We start from the raw sequence: 26,386 nt of genomic DNA, 5'->3' as shown, positions 1-26,386 counted from the left end.
TGCATGTGACCCAGAGCCCCATCCTTGTCTACTTCTAGAAAGGTATCTTGATTTGAAACCAACTGAGAGCTCACACTGACCCACTAGCAAGAAAAAGGGTGGCAGGGGTGCCCAAAGATGGGAGGAGCTCCTGTGCCCAGCCCCAGAGGCCTCAAGGGCTCAGGGGCCCACTCAGATTGTGCCAGAGAGCAAGAGAGAGGAACTGGGGTGAGCAAGCGTTGTGGCTTTGTCTGTTTCCTGTTTCAGCAAGGCTGCTGTGCAGAAAGAAAGACAGTACGAAGAAGGAAAATGCTAAGGGGGCCCAGGGCCATGGACTGACAGCTTGCACTTGACCCAGCTGCTGCCTTGCCCCATCTGAGACCACAGCCAAGATCTGCCCAGCAGCTGGAATGCTTTCCTGAGCTGCTTGGTTTGGAGCCTGGGACCCAAGGTAACTGAGAAGGAGGATGCTTTTGTGTCCAGGTTGGGGACCTCCAACTCTGGGGTGGGGAAGAAGGTGATCTGTCATTGAAGCTTCCCTCGGCTGAAGGGGGAGACGCAGAAGCAGATGGATTAGTTGAAGAGTGTTGGGGGGGTTGGGTAAGCAAGAAAGCATCCTGCACTGGCTCCCGAGGGCACAAGCCACACTACAAGGGTACGGCTTTTGTCGCTCCTCTGCTCCATCCATTAGATTAGATTAGGAGTGAGTCAAATGACTTAGGGTCCAGGCTGCCCAGTGATGGGCATGAATTAAATGAACTTTTACAGTTCCCTTCAAAGCAGGAGTCCCCCCCAGACAACAAGCTGCCATTAGAGCACGTAGGTGCAGGCCCTTGCCTTCTCACCTCGCATTAGGATCTCTGCACTAGGGCGGTCAGACCCGGGCAGGAAGCCATTCATTGCACACACAAGCAGGAAGTAGGAGCAGAGACTTGGAAAGGCAGCAACAAACCCCTGTCAGGTGAGGGCACCACCCTGACCTCTCCCTGAGGCAGGATGCCCTCAGCCATACCACCTCCTCCCCAAGCTCCAATGGGACTTGTCATACTGCCAAGGGACACCCCACAGATGCCAGAAAGCCTGGGCAGTGGCCCGGTGACCTTTCTTTGAACCACACAGGGACCAGTTCCCTTTTCTTCTACAGCCTATCCCTGTCAGTCAGCCGTCCCACATGGCTTCTTGTGTTTAAGCAAATCAGAATAGTCAAAACATCCCAGAAAGCTGGATGTGATTCCATTCAGCTGTGCGCACCTAATCCTCCGGGGTGTAAGGGCCTGGGGGTCTGGGAACGCTCCCTTCTCTAAGGAGCCATTTCTACTGCAACTCCCTGCTGGAGTAACGGATCCCAGCATCTGCCCCTCAGGAAGCAGAGTGAGGCAGCCGTATTTTTAAGCGAAGTGGCCCACTGGTGTGGACAGCCTGGCAGAGTCCGGGGGAAGACCTTACCTCAGGCTCCATCTCCTCCCCCGCAGCCCTTTCCTCCTCATGGCAGGAAGGTGGGAGGATTCTCCATAATCACAGGCTTTGCCTCCTCTACAAAGCCTGTGGATTACAGGGAGGGGACCTAGCGGCCCACGTTTTAATGGCGGGATGCAGGCACGCTAGACACCGATTCTTTACCCCGCCTCTTCTTTGCCTTTCTGCTGGGCCCAATCGCGATGGCACTTGTGTCCAGACCACAGAGAAGCCCTTTTGCCTTGTAGCCCACACGCAGAGGTCAGAGGAACCAGAGCAGTAAATATGATTTCAACCCGAGGCCAGCATCCCCTCCATGTGGTAAACAGCACTCCTTCAAAGAGAAGAGGGTGGGAGACGGAAGGATGAGGCATTCTCTTGGTCTTGCAGTGCTAGTCTAGCCGGAGGCGTTGGTCTTACAGCACTGAGTCTTTAATAGCTAAGATCAGCAAGAAAGGGGTAATAATCATCCCACTTTAGTATTGTAAAAAGCTAACATTTATTGTGCGTTATGTGCCAGATGCTTGATGTGCATTTTCTCTTTCATTTTTATCACCTTACAAGGGAGGCTGTGGCCCCGTTTTATAAATGAAAAGACTAAGACTTAGAGATGTGTAATAGTTTGTCCAAAAGCACAGGGGTAGTGGGTGACAGAGCCAGGATATGAATCCACACGGCCTGAGTCCAGAGCCAGGGTTCTCTGCCTCCCCCATCAAAGGCAGAATACCTTCCTATACCACAGGCATAGATTCTGGACATGGAGTTCACCTGTACATAATCCATTCAGTCATGTATAACTTAAAATGAGTGAGCCTTTTGGATACTGTTCTAAGGTTTTAGATAACAGAGGAAGCAGGTGGGAAGTCAGGGAACACCTACAGAGTAGGAACGAGAAGAAAAGCCTAAAGAGAAAAGCCACCCAGGGGTGGGACGAGAGAACAAGCACTGACAGCCTCACAGTCCTGCCTAGGGTCTGCAACTGCCCACAGCCGGAGGATGCCCCTCCAAGCCTGGAGAGTCAGGCATTTGACAGCATGCCAGGTTTGACCTTGTAAGACCACTCTCCTGGAGTGAGACCGCCCCACCCATGAATGACCCCAGGGAACAAGTGGTATGATCCTGGAGAGAGCAAGGATCCTGCAGAGAATTCTGGACTGAGCCAGATGGGCAGGAAAGTTCCAATAAAAGGACAGAGAGTCTGCTACCTGTTGAGTCTGTTTGGCCTATAAATAAAATCAAGGGGCCAGAGCTGGTAACTGCCTGCTGGTCGATGCCCTCTCTGACCTCTCCAGGAACTGGGTTCTCGGGTTGTGGGTAGTGAAGTTGCAGGACACAGAGGAGAAGCTGCAGAAGGAGTCCCTCTTCCTTCATCAACCACTGGGCTGACTCCAGCGATCAGTGGAGGCAGGGCGCAGAATTTCCAGCTCTCAGGACCAGCTCAGCCAAGTCCAGCCCCAACTCAGCCAAGTTACCAGAGAGGATTCTAGGAAAATAAACTTATTTGCAGAAGGTAGGTGAGGGAGGGTAGGAAAGAGAGAAAAGGGCACAGAGAAGGAAGAAGGAGTTAGAGTTGGGGGTTCTGTGAATAGCAGGTAGGACCATGTAAAGGGGCAACAAGTGTGGCTTCTTCACCAAGCCTGGTTCCCTGCGGACTTGTCGACACTGTTTGCCTTTGTTTCATTTTTGTTTGTAATAGCCTCATTGAGGTGTAATTCGTGTAGTTGCTAGTTTTGATGGCACAATCTCTGTTTGGGCCAAGGAGAGCTGACCTGGCGGCATACTTAGCCCTAACAGAGAGGAGATTCTAAAACATGGAACCTTCAGCTTGGAGGGCTATTGAGCTGGAAGCTCTGAAATGGGTTTCAGTCAACACTGGACAGAGGGCAGGTACTCAGCTGATACTGGTTTGAGTTGATCTGCTCCTGAGGGTCAGAGCCCAGTCCTGGGCCAGAAGTGGATGTCAGTGGACCAATGTCAGTACTTCATGACTGGAGAAATTCGGGTGAGCTTTCCCTCCTCAACCATGCCCAGGACCAGGCTCAGAAGCCAGTCATTAAGGGCCAAAAAGATAGCAGTGGGTGCTGGTCACAGGACTGGCCACACCTTGTGCGGGGGGGGGGGGGGGGTCTGGTTATCCCTCCAGGCCTTGCCAAGAGTCACTCACCTATTTAGCAACAACTTGGGCCAAGAGAACAGTAAAGATTATTTTCTTTTAGATTGAAGAACAAGGATCCAATTTACCTGGTTCTCTAGAAGTCTCTGGAAAATGAACACATCCCTAGCTGCTATCCAAAAGGCTATACACACATGACAATTTTATCAATTATTCCTGACTTAGAGGCAGGGTGAGATCAAGGAAGGTCAAGGAAGAAGTGGAAGCCAGAGAGATCTTTCCACTTTGCAGAGGGAGAAACATAGGCCAGAGGGAAGCAGTATGGAAAGCTCCATAATTAGTATGGAGACTGAACCCGGGAGTCCTGATTCCCAGTTCAACACCATCACCTCCTCAGTTTTCAACCTACATGCATGGGATGCTGTGCTATTTCTGCCCCCTGGTCCTGGGAGATAGTCATTTTTTCTGCCCATCTCCTGACCCCTCCCCTTCTCCTCCCTCTTGGCATTTGGCAGACCCAGGCAGCTATTCCAGGAACTGGAAGCCAAGCACAACAGGTGCTCAGGAGGTCATCATGATCAGCCTGGACCCCAGGCCTTCCCCTGGCTTGGCCCGGTGGGCCGAGAGCTATGAGGCCAAGTGTGAGCGCCGGCAAGAGACCCGTGAAAGCCGCCGTTGCCGCCCCAATGTGACCACTTGCCGCCAGGTGGGGAAGGCGCTGAGGACCCAGCAGAGAGAGCAGCTCCAGAGAGCACGACAACAGGAGTTCTTCAGGAGGAGGAACCTGCAGGTGGAGGAGAAAGGCAAGACACAGAGCCCCAGGGCCAAGGAGCACGGTCCCTCGAGGAGGCCAGGCCAGCCAACTGACCTCAAGGAGCCCTTGTCTTGGGCCAGCAGGATCTCCTCCTCCCCCCGGCAGCAGGTGGGTCATGTCAAGGGACACACTGCTCTGGATGGTGGCAGGCACGTGGGTGGGCTCAAGGTCACTAAAAAGCGATTGAAATTAAGTTCCTTCTTCCCTAATCATATAGCAGTCCGCCTTAGCCACTTACTCATTCGGAGACTTTTATTGTTTGGGTCTTTGTTTGCTTAGGTATTTTTTTGTTTTGCATTTGCCTTTTAGGGAAGAAAAAATAATTTAGAAAGTAAGTCCATTGCTAATTCCTACTTATCAGTTCAAATTTAGGCAATCTATACATATCTTTTACAGCATTCATTCATCCAGCATTCCACAAATATATACTGTATATGCTTACTGTATGCCAGGGACACAGGCCCATCTTCTTGATGCCCCCTCTCAGAAACACACACACACACACACACACACACACACACACACACACACCCCTCCTGTTGCACCCACCTACATTTTCTCTTTCACTTGGACCATTCCATTTGTACTAAATTCACTCAGTAAAGGTCTTGCGTGGTCCAGTAAGCTTTCTCTGGCTTCTCCAGGCCACCTCTGCTCTCTGCGGTCCTTATGAGGTTATAAATCCTCTAAGATTGTGTAATAATACTTAGAGCACCCATCATTCTGGCCTGGGAAGGAGCAGTGCTGGCAAAAATCAGGGTGTGCTGAGATGATCTCAGCCAGCAAACCATCTGTGTCTTCCTATCCATGTTCTGAGCATGTTGACAACAGGGATGGGTCCATCGTATTCCCTGGAAGTGCCTGGCCTGGTTCCGTACCCAGAGTAGAAGTTCATTCAGGGCTTCTTAACCAGTGGATCTGTTAGCCACAATAGAAGGTGCTGTTCACAAAAATGATCCTTGAGCCCAATTGTAAAATAAAACCAACTGTGTACTTTCTAAGGCAAGAGGTTTCTGAAAGCTTTTTGTTTAAAAAAATTTTTTTTAAGGAGAAAAAGAACGAAAACACATTTAACTAAAAAACTTTACCTATGCCTATCGGTTGTTTAAAGTTTTACTGAGATTGAGTCAGTCTGCATGGTTGGATACTATAGGCATTTCTTAGCCTTTTAGTGTTCTGTTACAATCCTAGAATTTTTGAGTTTGCATAAAGAAAATACAAAAAGAGCAGACTAGAGGGGCATCTGGGTAGGTTAGTCAGTTAAGTGTCCGACTTCAGCTCAGGTCATGGTCTCATGGTTCATGAGATTAAGCCCCGCATCAGGCTCCACACTGACGGTGCAGAGCCTGCTTGGGATTCTCTCTCTCTCCCTCTCTCTCTGCCCCTCCCCCCGCTCATGCTTTCTCTCTCTCTCTCAAAAATAAATAAATATACTTAAAAAGAAAAAAAAGAGCAGACTAGATTGTGATGGCTACTACCACACTCTTCCCCATACCTCCCTGCTCTAACGTCTCTTCACACAAAACCTCAGTGGTATTCCGGCTACTACTGAGAGGAAGGAAGCCACCTCTCCAATATGGAAAGGGCCTGGGAGATCATCCACATTACACACACTCATACACAAACAGGAGACCAAGACCTAGTAGAAAAGGCAGGATCTAACCCAGACCCCCTCACTCTAAGACCAGTCCTCTTTCCACATCACCATACTGGCAGTGTAAATGGCTAAAACCAAACAAGGTAGATCAGGGATTCTAGAGACAGTAAGTAGAGACAAGCCCAGCTCCCCATTTGCCTGGTCTGTGGAGAACCATACCCACCAACCAGGACGAGAGAGGGCAGGAGCAGGGACAACTTTGTAGTTTTGAAGGTTGGAATGGGCTACTTTGGCTTTCTGGATCTGAAACTTGATCACTGGTTCATCTTTCTGCAATCTGCTGGAGAATCACGCTGTAAGAAGCTCTAGGCTTTCAGCATCCCCTACTTGCTTTCCAGGTGTCAGGAACCAGCTCTGACGCCTTTCCAACCCAGCGTCACCCTGCCTCAAGCACCCAGAGGGATCTGGCTCACCTCTCCTCCCAGGCTGGGGGCCTCTCACCACAGGACTCTCCCATCAAGAAGCCACCCACACACCACCGTGGTAAGAGCTGAGCCTCCCTCCCTCACTGGAGCCTGCAGAAAACCTTGCCACAGCAGGCTCAGCTTGCTGGCAGTGGAGAGGCCTCTCCCTTCCCACTTCCTCCTCCATGGGTTCTGAATCACCTTATCCTCCATTGCTCAGGCACTCAGACAAAGGCAGAAGAAGCCCAGCCAACAATTAAGAATGATGCCAGTCAGCAAACCAAGTGAGTACTTCCATGTGACCCCAGCTTCCTTACATCCCATCCATTCCACTCTGATAAGCTCTGCTTGAACCCTCACCCAGTGTGTGGAGAAGGAGCATGATGAACTTCCATGCCCACCTTAACTGAGAGAAAGACCTTCCCTACCCTACTGGCTCTTCAGAAGAGATCAGAGAAGGAATCGACCCACTGCTCCTGATGTGCTTTTTTTTCTTTGATCCATTGTCATTTTATTCTATTTCTTCTCTTCCCAGTTATGGAGTTGCAGTTCTAGATAAGGTAAGAAAATCCTCACTTTGAAGGGGTTGACTCAGATGATATCTCAGCTCTTCCAAGTTCTGACATTCTGGAATTCTATGGTAAATACAGCTGGGATGGAAGGACGCCTTCTTCCTGGATAAGCAAAGGGACAGGGGCCTGGAGGGACTCTGAGCCAAGGAAGAAATTTACTTGACACGAACCAGTCCTGGCTCTGGTTCCATGTTCCAGGGTTTCAGGGAACCTAGAGTCTTCCTTCTTTTTTTTTTTTTTTTTAATTTTTTTTTTAAAGCTTATTTGTTTATTTTGAGAGAGAGGGAAAGCACAATCAGGAAAGGGTCAGAGAAAGAGAATCCCAAGCAGGCTCCATGCTATCAGGACAGAGCTCAATGAGAGCACAATCCCATGAACCGAGAGATCATGACCTGAGCCAAGATCAAGAGTTGGACACTTAACCGACTGAGCCACCCAGACACCCCTCTTTTTTTTTTAAGTTTATTTATTTTGAGAGAGAGAGAGAGAGAAAAAGCATGAGTGGGGGAGGGGCAGAGAGAGAGGGAGAGAGAGAGAACCCCAAGCAGGCGCCACACTGTCAGTGTAGAGTCTGAGGTGGGGCTCAGGCACCCCTAGAGTCTTCTTGAATACCCTTTTTCTTTCTCTCTAGGAAATCATCCAGCTTTCTGAGTACCTCAAAGTAAGTAACATGTGAACTCTCTCTTCAGTTCCTCCACCCATCTACTCCTTCTTCCTCCAGGTTAATCTTACCTTCTTGCATTTTTTCCCCCCAGGAGGCCCTCCAAAGGGAACTGGTTCTAAAACAGAAAATGGTGATTCTCCAAGACCTACTGTCCACTCTGATAAGGGCCTCTGACAGCTCTTGGAAGGTAAGGGAATGAAATCTTTGCTTGAACAAAACTCATGGGCTTCTATGGGTGCCCATCTCATTCTTCTTTCCACATCAGCCCAGCAAGACAAGGGGTTTTCTCACTACTGAAGAGGCAAGGTGGGGGGGTTGGGGGGGTTGCTGAGGCCTAAAGGGCAAAGATGTTACATACATGGGAGAGCTCAGCTAAATCCATGGTCATTAGCTGGGGTGATGCTGTTCCATACCCAGGGAAGACCCAGAACCAAAATTGGAAAGAATTCCCATTTTTTAATATGTTGGAATAAAAGGAGGAAGATCCCAATACAGTTGCTATTACTAACTGTGGTAAATGTCAACTATTTTTATATGGGATTCACACCAATATTAATGCCAAGCTATCATGCACCCACGATTCAGCTTAGACATCAATGTCAAAGTGAGATAGGACCTTAGATATCACATAGTCTAAGTTTTCTCATTTTACCAATGAGGAAACTGAGTGTCAGAGAGGTCAAGTGACTTGCCCAAAGTCACATCGCTAGTTACAGGCAGAACTGAAACTAAAATTCAGACCTCCTTATTTTAGTCCATTTGTTCAACAAATATTCATAGACCGTGTTTTCTGTACTGAGCACTGGAAATAAAAGATTAATTAGTCAGGGTTCCTGCTTTTAGAGAGCTTGTGGTTTTGTCAGGGAGACAGATGCCTAAACAATGCAGAGATATCATCAGAAATAAATGTTTTTCAGGATATAATAGCACACAAGAAGGAAGGAATGAATCCAGAGAATAGGAAAACCAGGGAATATTTATAGTTACATAAGTATTTTCCAGACAAATGTGGAAGTGGGAACTATATTCTGGGATGGAAATACAGCACAGGAAAGACCCAGAGGCACGATATGGGTCTCAATCTCAAGATTGCTTTATACTCTTTAAAAAGTTTATTGAAAAACCCAAAGAACTGTTTCTATTTACCATATTGAGATTTACTATATTAGAAGTGAAAATAGGAATCTCAAAATATGTATAAATTTTAAAATAAAAATAGTAAACCCATTGCGTGTGAATCTAAATTACATATTTTTATGAAAGATAAGTACATTTTTTGAAAACATAGTAAGAGAAATAGCATTGTTTTATACTTTTGCAAGTCTTTTTAAAGTCTGAACAGAAGACAGCTAGATTCACATATTTTCTTCTGCATTCCATCTGTTGCAATACATTGTTTTCATTGAAGCGTAGAAAAGGAAAATCCAGCCTCATACGGATACGTAGCTGGAAAAGGGAAGCCCTCGTAGAACCAGTGAAAAGGTCTTAGGGATTCCCAGGGGTCCTCAGACACCACATGGAAACCCTCTAGACTATATTATGTTCAGGGAGCTATGCCACTGGGGCATAAGGCACCGAGTACAAAGAGAATGTACACACTCACAAGCCTCCGTGGACATCTAACCCTACAGCATAGATGGTTTGCTATTTAGACAGAAAGATGGGATGGGACAGTGTACAACAAAACTGAGAAGTTTACAGTGATGTAAAAGAAGCTTTCTAAGCTCGGTCCTCCTTCCTCATATATCATTGTACCAGGATTTAAGTGTCTGTGTTTCGGGGCTCCCGGTGGTTAAGGAAGGTCGTTTGCATCAGCAGAGCAGAAGCCTGAGACAGACAGCTGTGCATGCCAGGTGGTTTCCGGTGCTGAACTAATTTGAGATCATCTCATTTATTCAACAGACATTTGATTAAGTTTCAACTATGTGCTGAGCCCTGTGCTCCAGGGACAAAAAGTAGGGTTCTTGCTCTTGAGGAGCTCGCGTCTCAGCCAGGAAGAGAGAGATGGGTAGTAAACAACACGAACCCAGCGTGGAAAAGCCGTAACAGGGGTTTCTACAAAGTGACACAGAGGAAGGAGAAGGAGGCAATTTTTCTGCCTGAGGTGGAACAGGGTAGGATCCAAAGGAAAGGGACCATTTTAGCTGAGCCTGGAAGGATGCACAGTCTACCAGTTGCAGACGTAGGAATGATGATGGGGAAGAAAAAGCAGAAAGGAAAGGGGATTTAAGGCAAAGCAATCGGAATGATTATAAGGCCTCTGTGTAACAAGCAGTTGGGTGCAGCTGAGTTTGGCTGAAATGAAGGGATCATGTCAGAGGAGTTCCGAAGACGCTGGAATTATGAAGCTTAAACTTTTTCCACTGATGGGGTATGTCAAACGTAAATAACACAGAGACTCCTTCCTAAAGGAAAAGCATATGTGTCACAGGTCCGTGAGAACACATGCTACCCATGTGAGAAACGCTGCTCCAGGCGGTCAGCAGGTAGCACTGGGAGGGCGCTGCATCTGGGTTGAAAGTCCTACACTTAGCAAGATTCCGCCCATCTTCACAAGCAGCTCAGTCAGGGGCTGTGGAGTTGTGCTCTCTTCGGCAGCACACAGGCTGAAATAGTTGCGGAACTGAGCTGAGAATGAATGATCCGATCTGTGCTTTGAAATGGTCTCTGACAACAGTGAGGACCTGGGCTCCAGGTGGGTGTGGAAGCGGCGAAATCTCTGGTGACGTCCTAGGCACTGAGGTGCAGTCAGAGCCTGAGTCATTGGAGCTCAGTGAGGACAGGACACACTTCTCAGGGCACCTCTGCGGGCAGTTTCACTCCACGCTGGGCAGGGCAGGCGGGCAGAAGCTCCTTTGGTTGTGGTTTTCTCCCTCCCTTCTTCCCACCCCTCTGCATACCCACGCTTCTTTTCTCCCTCCTCCCCACCGGCACCCCAGCTTCCTGTTTTTAACAAAAATAGTCAGATTTGTCAGTTAAGGGCTCTTGCTTCCCTCAAAACAAAATCATCCAGCCCTCTACCCCTGCCGTGGAGACCTCAGCCTGGATGAAAGAGCAGCCCCAGACTGTGGTATTTGGGAAAACCAACTGGAAGAATGTGACCCAAACGGGGATCTTGACATTCAACCCAGTTCAGACCTTTTATTTTTTCCATTTGGCCTCCATGATTTGAATCTCTCAGTTTCACATGCAGGGCAGCCCACGGCAAACCCTGCGAGAACCCCAAGGAGGAGCTCCCTCCATTGCCTCTACCTCCAAGCTAAGTCTGGGCCTACTGGATGTGGTGGGGCCTGGGGCACTGCTGATACTCCTGAGCTAGGTCCAACCTTCAGAGGGGAGATGGTTTGGGCAGTCGAGAAAGCAGGCTCTCAGTATTGGGCAATACCAAAACAAGAGTGGGGCACAGTTGGGTTCTAAGTTCTGCAAAGTGGAAACGAGATCTTGAGATGACAGCACAGCGGGGGATTGGCTGCAAGCCCTAAGCAACCTCTGCTAGAGCACAGATGAGCTGTGGGTTGGCGCTTCTGCGGTGTGGCGGTAGTGTTTCTGGAGAACAGATCAGAGGCCGGGGAAAGCCAAGCAGAAGCAGGAGCTGAAGCCCTCGGACCAGCACCAGGTGTGTACGGCCTCCACCTTGCTCCCTTTTCCCATTGGGGGTCCCGTGCTCTCTGAGCCCTGGGCTCCTGGCAGGGGGGGCGACTGCCAAAAAAAGGTCCACGGTAGGCCCGTAAAGGGTGCTTCTTCCCACATACTGTACCACTGGGTTTCAGTCGGGGTAGCTGGGGCTCAGACCAGGAAACTACATGCCCCATTTGCAACAACTTGGCTACAACTTTCTTCCCTGCCTCAGGGAGTCTGGGAAGGTGGAGCTGTGGACAAGAGATTTTTTTCAATCCCCAGACTTGGGTGGCCCTTCATCCCCACTGAAGGGGCTATCCTGAATTGTCTTTTATTGCATTGTGAATGGAAAAGTAATCTGGGGTACGGCTAAAATACAAAAACAGTTGGAAGAGGCAAAACATTGAATTAAAACCACAGTAAGGAAGGAGAGAGGAGCTACCCAAAAATGGGAGTATATGGGGGGAAATGTAAGGATGTAATGTTTTGGGCTTGTTCGTTTTCTTCCCAAACTACAGCAAGATAAACCTTAAACTCAGTGGGCTTGATTACATTCTGCCGTGGCAAGAGTTTAGGCACAGGAAAATGCAGAGATCTGAACCAGGAAATGGGGGTGCAGAAGGAGTTGATTTCAGGACCTGTGGACTGACAATGAACAGGACACTCACTCAGGGGAATGCAGCCCTTTTACCAGTTACTCCAAAGCCCAGAACAATGGAAGTCTTTGTCCATCTCTTTTATCTGTCCCAAAGCCCTGTGGTTTCTGTAGATGCCAAATCCTAGACTCTCAGCTCTCACACGAGACATTATGAAAAACATTAATAGCAGGAGACACTTTGAAAAATTATTTTTGGCAAAGCCTTTTGCTTTTGCAAGGCCCAGCTGAGTAATACAGGAAGCAGAAAGGGTGGGGGCGCCCCCTGGCTCCCAGGGTCAGAAGAATCAGCCAAACAAGATCAAAACAGGAGCTGTGAGATACCACTTCCTGCGCCCTCCCCAGGTGCCCTGAAACTCAGAAGGGGACAGACCTCAAAACAGAGTCCCCTCCTCTGCACCCAGGCCATTACAGACGGGAAACGTTATGAGGGTTCCAAACACCCAAGCCACCCGAGAAGGGCCATGGCATCTCAGGCCAGAAGAGAAATGTAATTTCTAGACCTCCCAAGTGTCCAGCAAAGCCTACTGGGAAAAAAAAGCCAGAAAAAGGATATGAAAACTGGTTATTGCTAGAGACCCACACCCTCCTCTCTTCCGATCCTCTCACAAACTTAGGTCAGACTCAGGCCTGGAAGAACAAAACCCCACCATGGTAAAAAGAGACAACTACAGGTAGGGGGAAGAACAAAGCAGCAAGGAGGTTGTTAGCTACTCAGCTAAAATACTGAAAAATTGAGAAACAGATAAGGCTCTTCCTGCCTGCCTTTCCCCACTCCCATCCTTGAGATTAGCATCCCTCTTGGAATGTCCAAAATGTCACGCAACTGACCCTACTTATGTGTGACTTTCTGGGAAGCCCTTTAATCACCACCACCACCCCCCACATACACATACCCTGCCTCACTTGATCTCTCTCCTCCATGTCCTGCTTTCTTAAAGAATTTCTCATCTTGAGTCCAGTGTGTGTGTGTGTGTGTGTGTGTGTGTGTGTGTGTGTGTGTGTTAGGGGAAGGAAGGAGGCAAGGAGGGGAGGCATTAGTTTGTTAGGGCTGCTATAACAAAATACCACAGTCTGTATGGCTTAACCAAAAGAAATTTATTTTCTCACAATTCTGGAAGCTAGAAGTCTAAAATCAAGGTATTGACAGGGTTGGTTTCTCCTGAGGCCTCTATCCTTGGCTTGCAGATGACGGTCTTCTCCTGTGTCTTCTTCACATAGTGCTCTGTTCTCTTCTTATGAGGATACCAGTCATAGTGGATTAGGGCCCACCCTAACAACCTCATTTTAAATTCATTATCTCTTTAAAGATCCTATCTCCAAATACAGTCACATTCTGAGGCGCTGGGAGTTAGGATGTTAATGTATAAATCTGGGGGTGGGGAGAGCAAAGGGGGACACAATTCAGCCCATGATGGAGGTAAGGAAGGGAATGTGGAGACCCTTTTGGTCTTACTGGCCTATACTTTAGAAGTAAAGATCCTGTACACAACTGAGGGGGTGAGGAATACAGAAGTGCCTAGACAGACAGGAGAGAGAGGTAATGAGGAAAGAAAAGAAGAGCTTAGAAGATTTCCTTCGAGTGAACTATTATCATACCTTGAGCCATTGGATAGAGGACCTCAAGATACAGAGAAGACTTGGGGCCAGTCCGATTCCTCCTTCTCCTATTCCAGAAACAGAAGAAAAGATCCTCTTCTACCTAAACATCCTTTGACATCCTTCCTCCTTCCTACCTCCTGAAAGAGTTCAGTTCCACAAACATTGCTTGAGCACAGACCATGTTCTAGGCAGTAAGCTGGGAAAACAGAAGAAAACTCTTTGCATGCTATATTTTGGCCCAGACTAATTAAGCCATCCCATTTGCTCCAGGGCCAGCTTAATGAAGACAAATTGAAGTGCAAACTGAGATCTTTAGAAAACCAGCTGTACACCTGTACCCAGGTAAGCATTCTGGAGGACACTTCCAGCCCAGGAATCTAGAATTAAAGGAGAATGCTTGAACCTCAATCCTATGCTCTAGAAAGGACACCCAACAAAGATGAATGTACCCATTCCTACTCACCCAGTTCTGGCTTTGCCATTTTCATTTTGGTCCCCAATCCACCCTCTTCTCCCTTTTTCCTCGTGTCCTTCCCTTTGTACCCTGAGAAGGAACCCCCAAATCAAGTACTTTGCCAGCTCCAGGGAAACCTTAGGAATACCTGGAACTGTAAGGAGAGGTAAAGATTCACACCACCCAGATAGACCTCCACAGGTCCCAATCTTTGAACAGAAGTGTTGGATATTATAATAAAGCCTTACAAAATGGTTTCCATTCCACGGGCAACTTTTGTCTAGTAGCAATCCCTGGGAGAAAGTAAAAGGCTATGACTCTTGGCTTTTCTATGGCATTGTTACCCATCTTCACTAAACTCTGCATTGACCTGATCTGGGATTACAAGAGATAGAAATGACAAGTGGTGAGGGGTCAGATAAGAGAATGAGGTGAAGCATGTGGAGTTGGGGAGATATGATGGACGGTTGGGGTCTTGTGGGGGAACAGAGTTTATAACCAGGTTTGCTGACCCACAACTTTTATTTTTTCAGTATGGCCTGTTTTGTCAGACTCTTATGAACTAAATAATGTCAACCCAGCTCATAAAATACCAACATATAATCCAGAATGCCAGTCTCTTGATTTTCAGCAGGGGTGAGGGGTGGGGGAGCGGGTAAAGCTGGCCAGCATGGTTAAGTCCACTAACTGGGACATACCCATGTATGACTTCAGCCAGTTGCTCCTGGATCTGGCTTCTAATGGAAATTCCAAGAACATAAGACCCAGTCACATTTAAATCCAAATTTTCAGATGGTCCCAAAACTAAATGGAAATGACTTCGTATGGATCCCTAAATTTGCATGATCTGGACTGCTGTTTACACAGTGGGGTAACCCAGAATTGACAGTAAAAGCTTCCTGCCTTCCCCAGAATCACAGGGCAAAAAGATGAAAGGGATGGGGAGGGCAAGACCCTAAGTGAATTTGTAAAGTTGCTCTTTTCTTAAATCATGAAGCCAATTTTTTTTTAAATGAAAATGTATTAATTTAAAAACATTGAGAGTGCTGGGGATTGTTCAGATCTCTGAAACTACAAACATTTGAAAAGGGTGGGTGGGGCGCCTGGGTGGCTCAGTAGGTTAAGCATCCCACTTCAGCTCAGGTCATGATCTCACGTTTCATGGGCTCGAGCTGTGCTAACAGCTCAGAGCCTGGAGCCTACTTCAAATTCTGAGTCTCCCTCTCTCTCTGCCCCACCCCCACTTGTGCTCTTGCTCGCTCTTTCTCTCTCTCAAAAATAATTTAAACACTTAAAATTATAATAATAAAGAAGCATTTATTATTATTTATTATAATTATTAGCATTTATTATTATTATTTATTATATATTTATTATATAATATATATATATTATATAATAATATATTTATTATTATTTATTATAATTATTAGCATTTATTATTATTATTAGAGAGTTAGAAGCTCTCTAACCTGAAGGTGTTTACAATCCCATGAGGGAGAAAAATGAATCAACAGTGTGGGAAGATAGAGACATACAAGGGATACTACGTGAACCCAAAGAAAAGCTAGCTAACTCATAATGAGTTGGGGGATAGGGGTGATTGGTCAAGATTTATCAGACCTTACATGATTCTTGAACTGAACCTTGAGCATGAGTAGAGGTTAACCAGGTGAAAAGGGTAGGTAAGGACCTCTAGGCATAAGCTAGATGGACAAAGGCAGAGGCCCAAAAGCACAGTGGTTAGGGGATCTGCAAGCAATTCAGCTTGGGTAGAAGCAGCATAGAATCAAAGTCTGAGGTACATGTGGGAGCCATGCCAAGGAATTTGGACCTGATCCTTAGTCACTGAGAGATTTAAACAGGGAGTGACACGATCAGCTACAAGGTTGAAGATGGAGAAAATATTGCATTGACCCACAGAGTCGCAACTAAGGAGGTGACAGGAAGTACAGAGAAGAGACAGAGACAGATATGAGCTGTTAAAGAGTTTGATTTGACAAAGCTCAAGGAACAACTGATTACTGGGAGAAAGTGAGAGAAATCAAGGATGACTCCCAGGTCTCAGGCCTGGGAGACTGAGCAGGTGATGATGTTGGTCACTGAGATAAGGAACCCAGGAGAAAGGAGGTTGAGGAAGATGATTTTGCTTTGGAAATGTTGAATTTGAAACACCCCTGGAAGGCCGAGGGGATGCTCACCATGCCAGGACACTGTTTGTTATCCCTGCTTACCTCCCTCATCACCTGGGACCCTCTCCCTGCTCCCCTCCAGCCTGGAAGAAGGTCCATCAGATTACTGGTATCTCTGCTCTGGGGGCAAGGACCCAATTCTTTTCATTTCTCTATCCCATCTCAGGGTTCAGCACACAGAAGCTCAATATGTTTTGTTGAATTGCATCAAATTTACAGAAATACTCCCCTTGGGGAATGAAAAAGGTGTTATTGGAGATGGAAGACCAGAAAAACAGCTACGAGCAGAAAGCCAAGGAGTCGCTGCAGAAAGTGCTGGAGGAGAAAATGAGCGCAGAGCAGCAACTGCAGAGCGCGCAGGTGTGGGCGTGCTGTGTAATCTTGAGGCTGGGACCCCGGGGTGGGGGGGAAGGGGGGAGCCTCTGGGCAGCCTGGGAGACACCTGCAGAACTCCCTGGAACCCCCAAGGCACCCTCCCCTTGCTCCTCTTGTCTGACCCCCCACCCGCCAGCGGTCCCTGGCTCTGGCTGAGCAGAAGTGTGAAGAGTGGAGGAGCCAGTACGAAGCTCTGAAGGAAGACTGGAAGAGCCTGGGGACCCAGCACAGAGAGCTGGAGAGCCAACTCCATGTGCTTCAGTCCAAACTGCAGGTAGCAGGCCCTGGGGTTGGGACGTGGGGAGAAAAGGCAGGGTTTATGGGGGCAGTGACAGCAGTGAGGAGAGAAGCTGCTAGTGAGACAGGGGATTCCAAAGGCAGCTGAGAGCATCTGGCTTTCAGTTCCTCACTCATTGGCCACTTTGGACCTGACTCACTGCTGGGGCCCTGAAATCTAATTGTGAGCTCAGCAAGGATGTCTGCACTGCTGATGCAAATGAACCAAGTGTTCACTGAATGACACCAACCAAATGCAAAGGGCTGGACTGGAATATTCATCAGCCTACTGTCAGCCCACTCTCTGCATCCCATCCCAGCACAGCATCCAGTTCGGAACAAAGGTCACTAACTTACTTACAGTTTGAGTATTAACTAACATCCTGCCAATGTAATTTTTAAGCAATTACAGGAGACCCTTGGCATTCTCAAGGGTTCCATCATTTCCAGCCTGTGTTACCTTGTAAACTTTTAACTAATCTCCTGAGCCTCAGCTTCCTCACCTCCAAAAGGAGGTTAATAATAGTACCTCCATTGCTTGTTGGGATTTTGGGAGGATCGAGTCAGGTAATCCATACAAAGCACTTAGTGCCATGCCTGGCATATACCAGCCTCCGTAAATATTAGCGGTTTTTTGTTTGTTTGTTTGTTTTTAGATTTTACTTACTTGGTATGAAATTTTGAAGACCCACATCAAAAATTTACCTTTATAGGGGTACCTGGGTGGTGCAGTCGGTTAAGCCGACTCTTGATCTCTGCCCAGGTCATGATCTCACAGTTCGTGAGTTCGAGCCCTGCATCAGGCTCTGCACTGATGGTGCAGAGCCTGCTTGGGATTCTTCTCTCCCTCTCTCTGCCCCTCCCCTGCTTGTGCTGTCTCTCAAAATAAATAAATAAACTTAAAATAATTTTTTTATAATTTGCCTTTATAATTTTACTGAAGCAGAAACCTGAGTAGCCAAACTAATAAGACAGGTCACGTTAGTCTTACTGAAGGTGTGAACCCAGCTGGTCAGTGCACTACAGCCACATCTCCACATTTGTTGTTTCTTCCTCCTGTCACCTACAAGGCAACTCTGATGAAGATCTTTTTCTTCTTTAAAGGTTTTTTTTTTTTTAATGTTTACTTATTTTTGAGAGAGAGAGAGAGAGAGAGAGCACGAGCAGGGAAGGGGCAGACAGAGGGAGATCTAGAGTCTGAAGCAGGCTCCAGGCTCCGCACTGTCAGCAGAGTCTGACACAGGGCTCAAACTCATGAACCGTGAGATCATGACCAGAGCCAAAGTTGGACGCTTAACCAACTGAGCCACCCAGGCTCCCCATGAAGGTCTTTTTCTTTTTAACCTTAATTCTTTGAGAAAAATGACCCTACCACAGAAAAAAAAAGTTGACAGTGTTAGAATGAGAAGTAAAGACAATGTGAAGACACCTAGAAAAGTGATGGGTGTTCTTCAATTTGGGTATTACTCAAATGAGTCCCTTTGAATAGTAAAGTCTAATGCATCGTTTAAATGTGAGGAACATAGCAAAGGAAGAACTAAAAATCCCAATTTTCCCATTTTCCTAACACTCCTATCTCTAAAATTCTAGTTTTCCTCTTCCATGGCATCTGTTCCCATCCTCCACCCCAGCACTGACTGGCTTCTGTGTCGGCCCCTCCTCCTCCTCACAGGGAGCAGACAGTAGAGACTTACAGATGAACCAGGCTCTGAGACTTCTGGAGAATGAGCACCAGGAACTGCAGGCCAAGATTGAACACCTGCAGGGGGACAGAGACCTGTACAGCTCGGATACGCAGCACCTACAAGGTACCCTTCTCCCCAGAGGCCTCTGGCTCAGTGAGCCCAAGTGAGCCCAAGAAAGGAAGCTGGGTAGAGAAGGCGGCTTCAGTCTTTGGTTGGCTTTGTGATTTCATTTGACCCGGAGGGACAGGCAAGGCTGTTTTAATCATCCAAGACTGAAAATGAATCGCAGTGCACTAGCAGATCTTGTAGTTATCAGCCTGCTTTTCCGGCCCATCCCCCGAGCCACGTTGCAGCACTCCTACTTCAGTCACACGTGCCAAGGCTGCATTTCTAATTCAAAAGGGAAAGGTCAGTTGAAACACAAGGCGCCCTGAAGGTTTCCCATCACAGCTTCTGTGTCAGCTGAGAGGACCAAATCGTGTGCAAATACAACTCTTAATTCAACCTGACGTTGTCGATGCTGACGAAGTCCAAGGCACTTGGGATCTGGTTTACCCGTCTCAGAACTAGGACAAGTAGAAGAAAGAGCAATTTCCACTTGACACACATCAGAGGCCTACTAGGTCCCATTCTCGGGTGTCAGGTTCATGAAGTCTTAGTTTCGTCTATTTCGGTTTGCATTATTTCATTTCCAGATCAACTGAAGAGGTCAGAGGAGGAGAAACTCGCCCTGGTGGCCAAAGTACAGCAGCTGCAGAGTAAGTTCCCTTTCCAGATCCTCAAGCAGCACAGCTGGCTCTTTGGTGCTCCTGGGGCTCCTGCCGCACAAAGGGCTTTGGGGCCCGGTCTTGGACATGTCCTTTACCTTTGTGCATTTTCAGACCTTCTTGGGAAATAAGAGGTCATTTACATAGCTCTTCACAAGTTAGTATTAGCCTGGTCTTTTCTTCTCTACTTTTCTCCTCCCATGCCAATGACAACCACCTGAATTTCCCCCAGAATTGCCATTTCCCTCAATTTTGATTTTAAAAAATGGGTTTTCTAAGCCAGTTATTTGATATATTGTAACTTATTATGTACATGAGTATGTCATATAGACTTCTGTCACTAGGAATGGTTCAGAAAATCAGCTCACGCTACATATGCCTCAGTCCATTTCAAAACTACCTGTTGGGGCCAAAGAGGAAAAAGGACTTTTCAGAAGAAAAGTAGGCCATTGCTGAAAAGCTAGAGAACCTGATTCAGCTAATAGCTCTGCTGGCTGCCCACCGCCTTAACCTCTGCTACCCCAACAGAGATGTCTTGTGTAATTAGTATTAACAGAGAAAGGCAACCAGCAGTAGATGCCAAACGCCTACAGGGCAGGAGCGGAATGGACCAGGAATCACTTCAACACCATGCCTTTATTTATTCAGTGCATATCTACTGAGTGCCTACTAAGCACCAGGCACTTTAGACATACACACTGAGGACACAGTGCTGAAGAGAACTGACACAGCTCCTTCCCTAATGAAGCTTACACTCTAAGCTCTATAATAAAGTATGGAGCTTCTACGAACAAGTAAGTATGTGTCAGGCAGTAATAACTGCTAGGGAGAAAAATAAAGCAGCTTAAAGGGAAAACAGTTGCTATTTCATACAGGGTCATCTGGGAAAGTCTTCTAAGGTAACATTTAAGCAGAGACTTAAAGGTAAAGACATTGAAGGAAGAGACATAAGGACAGTGTATTCACAACAAAATACCACACACTGTGTGACTTAAAAAACAGACATTTATTTTTTTCTGGAGGCTAGAGGTCCAAGGTCAAGGTGTTGCCAGGGCTGGTTCCTTCTGAAGGCTTTGAGGATAGATCTGTTCCAGGCCACTTTCCCTGGCTTGTAGATGGCCTTCTTCACCCTATGTTTCTTCATATGTCTTCTATCTATGGATGTCTGTTGAAATGTCCCCTTCTTACAAGGACACCAGTCATAAGACATTAGGGCCCACTCTGATGTCCTAAAATTCTTGATTATCTCTGTAAAGAACCTGTCTCCAAATAAGGTCACATTCTGAGGTACTAGGAGTTAGGACTCTCCCCCTATGAATTTGGGGGAGCACAATTCAGCCAATAACAGATAGGAACATCTTGAATAATTAAGGTTTGTAGCAAAGTTCTGAAAACATTGTTTACAGTCAACATACAGACAAGTTCCTTGTGTCTTCCCACAGGTCTGCTTCAGAATCAATCCTTACAGCTTCAAGAACAGGAGAAACTCTTAACAAAGAAAGGTCAGCAAATTTACTTCCACAAATTCTAAGATACTGGTCTTTCCTTGCCTGCCTAGAGGCAGAGGAATGGACTACATGACCTCTTGGAGTCCCATGCAGTTCTAGGAGTCTGTGAGGTCAGGGATCTAGCAGAGCTTTTTAAGGACTGATCATTGGCTTTGAGAACACTTTAACTAGTTAGCCTCCTATCCTGAGAGGTACATAAACTGTGAAAAGAATTTCTACTCTCTCTGAAAACATGTCTGTGTTGAACATTTCAATAAACTGATTTTGAACTCAGGATTTAATGTCAATTTTTACATTTGACTTTCCAAATCACATCCCAAGTCCACACCTCCACACCATGCTGCATGCAACAGTCACCTCACTCTTAGCCCTCAAGAGTCTGCTGCCTTAACTCCCTGAGAAGAATGCATCATGTATCTGAGGGTGGGGGGCAAAAGTTCCTCATGTATGCACTCCAAGTGGTCTTTTGTTTTCTCATCACAATCACCACGTAAAATATAAGGCAGAAAGTATTATACCCACATAGCACAAGCAAGAAAATGAAAATCTATGGTCATAAAAATTAAGGACGCAGCTAAGACAACAATCCAGAATTTCTGACTCCTAGTTCAGTGCCCTCTTCACCAACACTAAGACTTCTGCGTGGCTCAGAAACCACTTTTAACCACATGAAGGTGAATTCTATGATATGACAGCCATTCTCATTGACTTTGAAATAAGGACAGAAGGGGAAAGGGGTTAGTTCTATTGAAGCATCCAGCAAACCTACCAGAAGTACAACAAAAGAAATTGGACTAGTAAGTATTCTCTAGAAATATCTGCCATTAAACGGGACTGGGGATACAAAGAAAAGTAAGAGGCCAACCTTGCCCTCACGCGGCTCAAATTCCAGCTGTGTCAAGGCTGAGCAGGGTCCCAATGGGAGAAAGTCAGAAAATTCTACTCCATGCAGTCTAGTCAGGGACAGGACCTCTCTTGTTCTCTCCCCTCCCTTCCCCTCACTCCAGACTTCTCTCAGTGATAGGGCCCTTCCTCAGAGGCGTGGACCGCACTATCACTGAGAATCTGGCTGCTTTTTTAGATCAGGCTTTGCCTGTGTGGAGTCCAAAGCCCTCCCATAAGGAAGTGGAACCTGAGGGTACAGGGAAGGAGAAAGAACGGGATTTCAGAGACCAGCTGCAAAAGAAGACTTTGCAGCTCCAGGCCAAGGAAAAGGAGGTGAGAACGTGACCTCAAGGTAGTGAGGGGCTCATACCACAATGGTAGGGAAAACTGCTGGGAGGCAGCCAGGGAGCAGAGATTTCAAAGTTTAAATTGTGATTGGATGCCAGCAGGTATTCACTTTGCTTTCAGGCTAACTTGTCCATCTTTTTCTTTCTTCATTTATACCAACCATTATGCAAGGTTTTGTTAAATAGTTACCTTTTACAAAGTCAGCCTAAACTAAAACACACTTAATAAACATATTAACTCCTCAAACTTTGTCCTACATAGAGTTATCTTAAAACTTTATATAGTGTCTTTTAAGTAACAAACTCTTTCCATCTACATACTTAGAAACCTACATATTCCCAGAGTATTCACATGCAACTCAACTAGGTCCTGTTAAAATGCTTCTTCACCAGTACTAAGATCATCCCCAGGTCTTTTGTGCTATAAGAACTTCATTTTTTGGTGTCCACATTTACAAAGCACTTGCACATACACAATCACATGAAAGCACTAACATGTATAATATATAGTATTATCATATGCATTATAATCAATCATTTAAATGAACACGTTCCAGGCAAACTAAGTAAGGCAGCCAGAAGATAAACTGAAATCTCTGAGTAAAGGCTGGAAAGGGAGGATGGTGGTAAAAATTCCAAATGAATGAAGGGGTAACTCACATAGGGCCCTCTCCCCGACCTGAGCTCTATCCCAGAAGGAACTGGTAGTGATGATGTTGGTGGTATTCTCCCCCCCAGTGCAGAGAACTGCATCTGGAGTTAGACAACCTCAGTGACGAGTATCTCTCCTGCCTGCGTAAGCTGCAGCACTGTCGAGAAGAGCTGAACCAGAGCCCACGGCCGCTTCCCAGAGTAAGAGGGTCTATCCTCCCATATCGCCCTGGATGATGGTGGGACAGGTCCTCCTTTAGTTAAATCTTGCAGATCATTCATCAACCCGCGCCAACGTTGGGCCAGCCCATTCCATTCAGCTTGGTTTATATACTTGAGTGTAACAACTGTCGGGAAACACTTGCTCATGCAACCAAGCCTAATTTTCATGGAACTCTTGAGCCTAAAGGAAGAGGCCTACTATTAGCTAAAGTATTAAATGGTGTTCTTTTAGCCTATTATGAGCTAGTGGCAAGAGTAAGGAGAGAAGAAAAAAAAAAAAGAGTAAGGAGAGCAAAAGTACTATGGAATATGAATAGAGAATAATATAGTGTTGCTAAGTTATTTTCCATCCTTGATTACTCTAACCAGTATTTAAGTATCTGGCCCTTGCTGGGTATGGTTCCCTAGGCCAGTGATCCTGGGCTTAGGGACCAGTAACCAGCAGTAAAGTGGTCTTATCCCAAAGGAAGTGAGCAAGTGAGAGAAATAATGATATAAAAAGCTTTTTCTCCTCTACTGACCCAAGGTTTTCCACGGGGCTGGAATGGGAAGAAGGAAGATTATTTTTGTCTGTATCTTCTCCAAACAACCCATGGCCTCTTTCTCTTTCTCCCCTTCCCTCCTCACAGAGGCAATGTGGCCAATGGCTCTCGATGCTGATGGTAATGATTGCTATAGCACTGGCAGTGTTCCTGGCCAACAAGGACAGCCTGATGATCTGAATCACTTCGGACAGCTGCCTGGGTGAAAATCTGAAGCAAGAAACTCAAAAAACTCAGAATGTTTACATACTTTAGAGTGTGGGTTTTCCCACAGAGATTTCTGACTTTATTATTTTTTTTAACCTACTGTAAAATAAACTTCACCTAACAAGTTTCTGTTCCTGTGAACTCTTAGTTTACCCCTGAATGACAGACACATCACAACACAATCATAAGACATTAGAGAATCCTGGTCTACTCTCCCTAGTCCGATTCAGTTGGTGGTATATAAACATGCAGTAAAACTTACCTAGTCCTCTACTTTCTGGCAGACACTGCCCACTGGGGCAGGTATATTTACAACCACCACACAAGAACAGACTACTTGACTTCCACCGCCTGTCTCCACAATCTTTCTTCTATCCCCTATCCAGTGAAAAATGAACAGACATCTCAGTTAAGTCACGAGGACTCCCTACTATAGAAATGGCAGCTATGTACAACCAACACCACTACCACCTGTTCCCATGCCCACTGAGATGAGGACAACTGTTCGCAGAATTTTTCCCTAATTTTCTCAAGATGCTCAGAATTGGTCATTGAGATGCCATCCCTAACCTGGAGCTGATCATCTACTGAGTATCTTCTACATGAGTGAAGAGCTGAAGTCAGAGAGCCACAGCTGGCAATGTGACTATCTCGGAGGAGATGCTCAAGTCAGCAAAGTCATTCTGCCTCCTACATCGAGTTCTAAGGTCCTTCTCCCAAGTGTTTATAATCTCCCTCAGGGCTGGGAACAAGCTCTCTGGGACACTAAAGGAATAGAGCAAGACTGGGGACTGACCAAGCAGCCATGAGATCCGGGCAGTGAAAACCCGTAGTGGGGTCAGGGCTAAGCAGTTGTCATCTCCCTGGTTCAGATGAAAGGTATATGGAACAGGATAACCCAGGAGGATCCCAAACACAGTACAGAGATTCCAGTCTGAAGAACGAAGTCTGCTGCAGGAGACTTCCAGGGATAAGTCCCTCTGCAGCCCTTGCAAATGTGTGATGATCTCAACCATTATGGCCTTCAAATCCTGAAGTTGGTCCAGGGAGCAAATAGAAGGGTGAGGTTGGGAGCTGGAAACATCCACAAAGGCTATGGTACCAAGCAGTACCTGCTCCAAGCGCTGACATACATGCTCAGGACTGACAATCAGGATGTTTTCTCCAATCTCAAGGATGTGAAGTCCCTGGGTCAGGAAGCCCAAGCCCTGCAACTCCTCCAGATAGCTCTGGAGCTCTGATGTCCCTGCACAACTGCAATCATAGAGCAGGGCTGGCTTCAGTCCCCGGGCCACGGCCAGCACCTCTCCAGCTAGGTGAAGGCAGACGGCTCGGGGTGGGCCCCGTCTCTTTCCCATGCCCAGGGTCTGCTGAGCAGCTGCCACCAGCATCTGAGGACTTGGTGTTGACATGGGATCTGGAAGCAACATCAAGCATGGCCTCCTTACCTAGCCACAGTTCCCTGCCCTGGACCGCATCTGTAAGCTCCAGTCACTTGAGGAAGGGCCTAAAAACAAAGCAGTAGCAGGGACTGTTAACACCAGCCAGTGACACATCAGGAAACCTGCCAACAGCCTTCCCCTAAATTTTACAGCATCTTCCAAAGATCTTTTTGTCCCTCCCTCTGCTTTGAAATGCTAATACAGACCAGACAAGATGAGATCATCAATCGTAACTCATTTCTAAGGCTGCCTTAGTCTCCCTTAGTCCCAAATTTCATGCGTCTTTCAGGCCTCATGGCTAGATTTATATTCTCTCTGATTTCTTCTAAATTTTACCTGTTGTAAACTACTTTCTTGGATTCAAACCTTAAGGAGTTTGGGGCGGAGAAGTGGCAGGGCTGTCTTTGGCAAAATTCCGGGCATTTCATCTAAAATCGCCCTTCTGAGGTAAAATTCTAGGTTCCAAAATTCTAGGTTTCCATTGCCAGCTTCCTCTGATCTTCCCGCCAATAACTAGGAACAGCGGTCTGATTAAATACACACAAGAATGTGGACTTACAACCACTGCACCCTGAGACGTAAAAGTAAATAAATAAAACCTGTTAGAACTGCAGGAGGGCTGTGTTTTACTTTTGTGGTCCCCGCCTTTCCCTTCTGGCCGATGTCGACGGACCCCCGGAAGATGGGCTAACTCCAATCCCCCCACCCTGTCCTGAGCACACTATAGTGATTTGTTAAATGAGGCAGGTCTCTTTCACACACGTACGTTCTGCTTCCACTTCCGCTGCAGGTTCGCAGGCTCAGAAATGCCTTCCAGTTTCGCGCGGGCTGCCGAGGACACGGCGAGGACCGTGGGCTCCGCCGCAATGCTGGAAAACCCCTTCAACGCTCTGAGTTCCGAGTCGGCGAAACGGGCCTACCGCGCTTGCCCAACACAAGCCCTCCCACCGCTTTCCGTGACGTCACCCATTCTCCTCGCGCGCCTCGCGTTAGAACCTCTGGCAAGTCTGTGCCGGAAGTTTGGGCTCCTGAGGCCAGGCCCTTTCCGGCCAGACAGAAGCCGGCCCGCCCCTCTGAGTAGGAACGGGGAGGGGCGGAAGTGCACGAAGGAAGGCGGGACCTGGTGAAACTAGCAGCCTGTCGTTGCCCTCACGTGGCTTCGCGTCGTGCCCAGCCTGTGTGTTTTTCAGGCTGAGAAGCCTTAGGAAGGCACGCAACGCAAAAACACCCTTTGATTTGTGTCTGGAGAAATGCGCTCCCCCCCTCCAAACGAAGCCTATCCCGTGGCAAGCGACATGTT

General features: G+C 46.9%; 3 protein-coding genes across 11 annotated transcripts in view; 1 reads left to right on the top strand and 2 right to left on the bottom strand.

Moving 5' to 3' along the window:
- Window positions 1-170: 170 nt before the first annotated feature.
- Window positions 171-23,769, top strand: TRAF3IP3 (TRAF3 interacting protein 3). Of its 6 annotated transcripts, none has more exons than XM_003999331.5 (16): window positions 172-430; window positions 4,063-4,469; window positions 6,357-6,501; window positions 6,643-6,706; window positions 6,958-6,982; window positions 7,626-7,655; window positions 7,750-7,845; window positions 13,804-13,875; window positions 16,399-16,539; window positions 16,691-16,828; window positions 18,503-18,638; window positions 19,211-19,273; window positions 20,725-20,784; window positions 21,872-22,008; window positions 22,761-22,874; window positions 23,525-23,769. In XM_003999331.5, the coding sequence occupies exons 2-16, from the start codon at window positions 4,122-4,124 to the stop codon at window positions 23,615-23,617; spliced, it is 1,662 nt and encodes a 553-aa protein (XP_003999380.3). In that variant the 5' UTR covers window positions 172-430; window positions 4,063-4,121; the 3' UTR covers window positions 23,618-23,769. The 6 variants fall into 6 exon arrangements, 3 of the variants coding, with proteins under 3 accessions (XP_003999380.3, XP_044905074.1, XP_019677427.2); XM_019821868.3 differs by lacking the exon at window positions 172-430 and adding an exon at window positions 2,748-2,944; XR_006591996.1 differs by lacking the exons at window positions 22,761-22,874; window positions 23,525-23,769 and adding an exon at window positions 19,627-20,076 and having other exon boundaries at window positions 171-430; window positions 21,872-21,932.
- The window catches only part of IRF6 (interferon regulatory factor 6), a 55,327-nt gene continuing 40,245 nt past the window's right edge, over window positions 11,305-26,386 (bottom strand). For all 4 annotated transcript variants that reach the window (XM_045049141.1, XM_019821870.2, XM_019821871.3 and 1 more), the window contains exon 10: window positions 11,305-12,533. In XM_045049141.1, coding sequence (XP_044905076.1) covers window positions 12,503-12,533 — 31 coding nt within the window. In that variant the 3' untranslated portion in view covers window positions 11,305-12,502. The remainder of the gene's footprint in view (window positions 12,534-26,386) is intronic.
- CF1H1orf74 (chromosome F1 C1orf74 homolog) lies at window positions 20,270-26,105 on the bottom strand. Its single transcript, XM_019821881.3, has 2 exons — window positions 25,853-26,105; window positions 20,270-25,151 (listed from the first exon to the last, which is right to left on the bottom strand). Exon 2 carries the CDS (start codon window positions 25,072-25,074, stop codon window positions 24,265-24,267), a length of 810 nt encoding a protein of 269 aa, XP_019677440.2. The 5' UTR covers window positions 25,075-25,151; window positions 25,853-26,105; the 3' UTR covers window positions 20,270-24,264.

This window comes from Felis catus, chromosome F1 (assembly GCF_018350175.1).
Source record: "Felis catus isolate Fca126 chromosome F1, F.catus_Fca126_mat1.0, whole genome shotgun sequence".
NCBI classification, from domain to species: domain Eukaryota; kingdom Metazoa; phylum Chordata; class Mammalia; order Carnivora; family Felidae; genus Felis; species Felis catus.
Note: the sequence above shows the minus strand (reverse complement) of the source record. Positions and strands in the feature narration are given on the sequence as shown.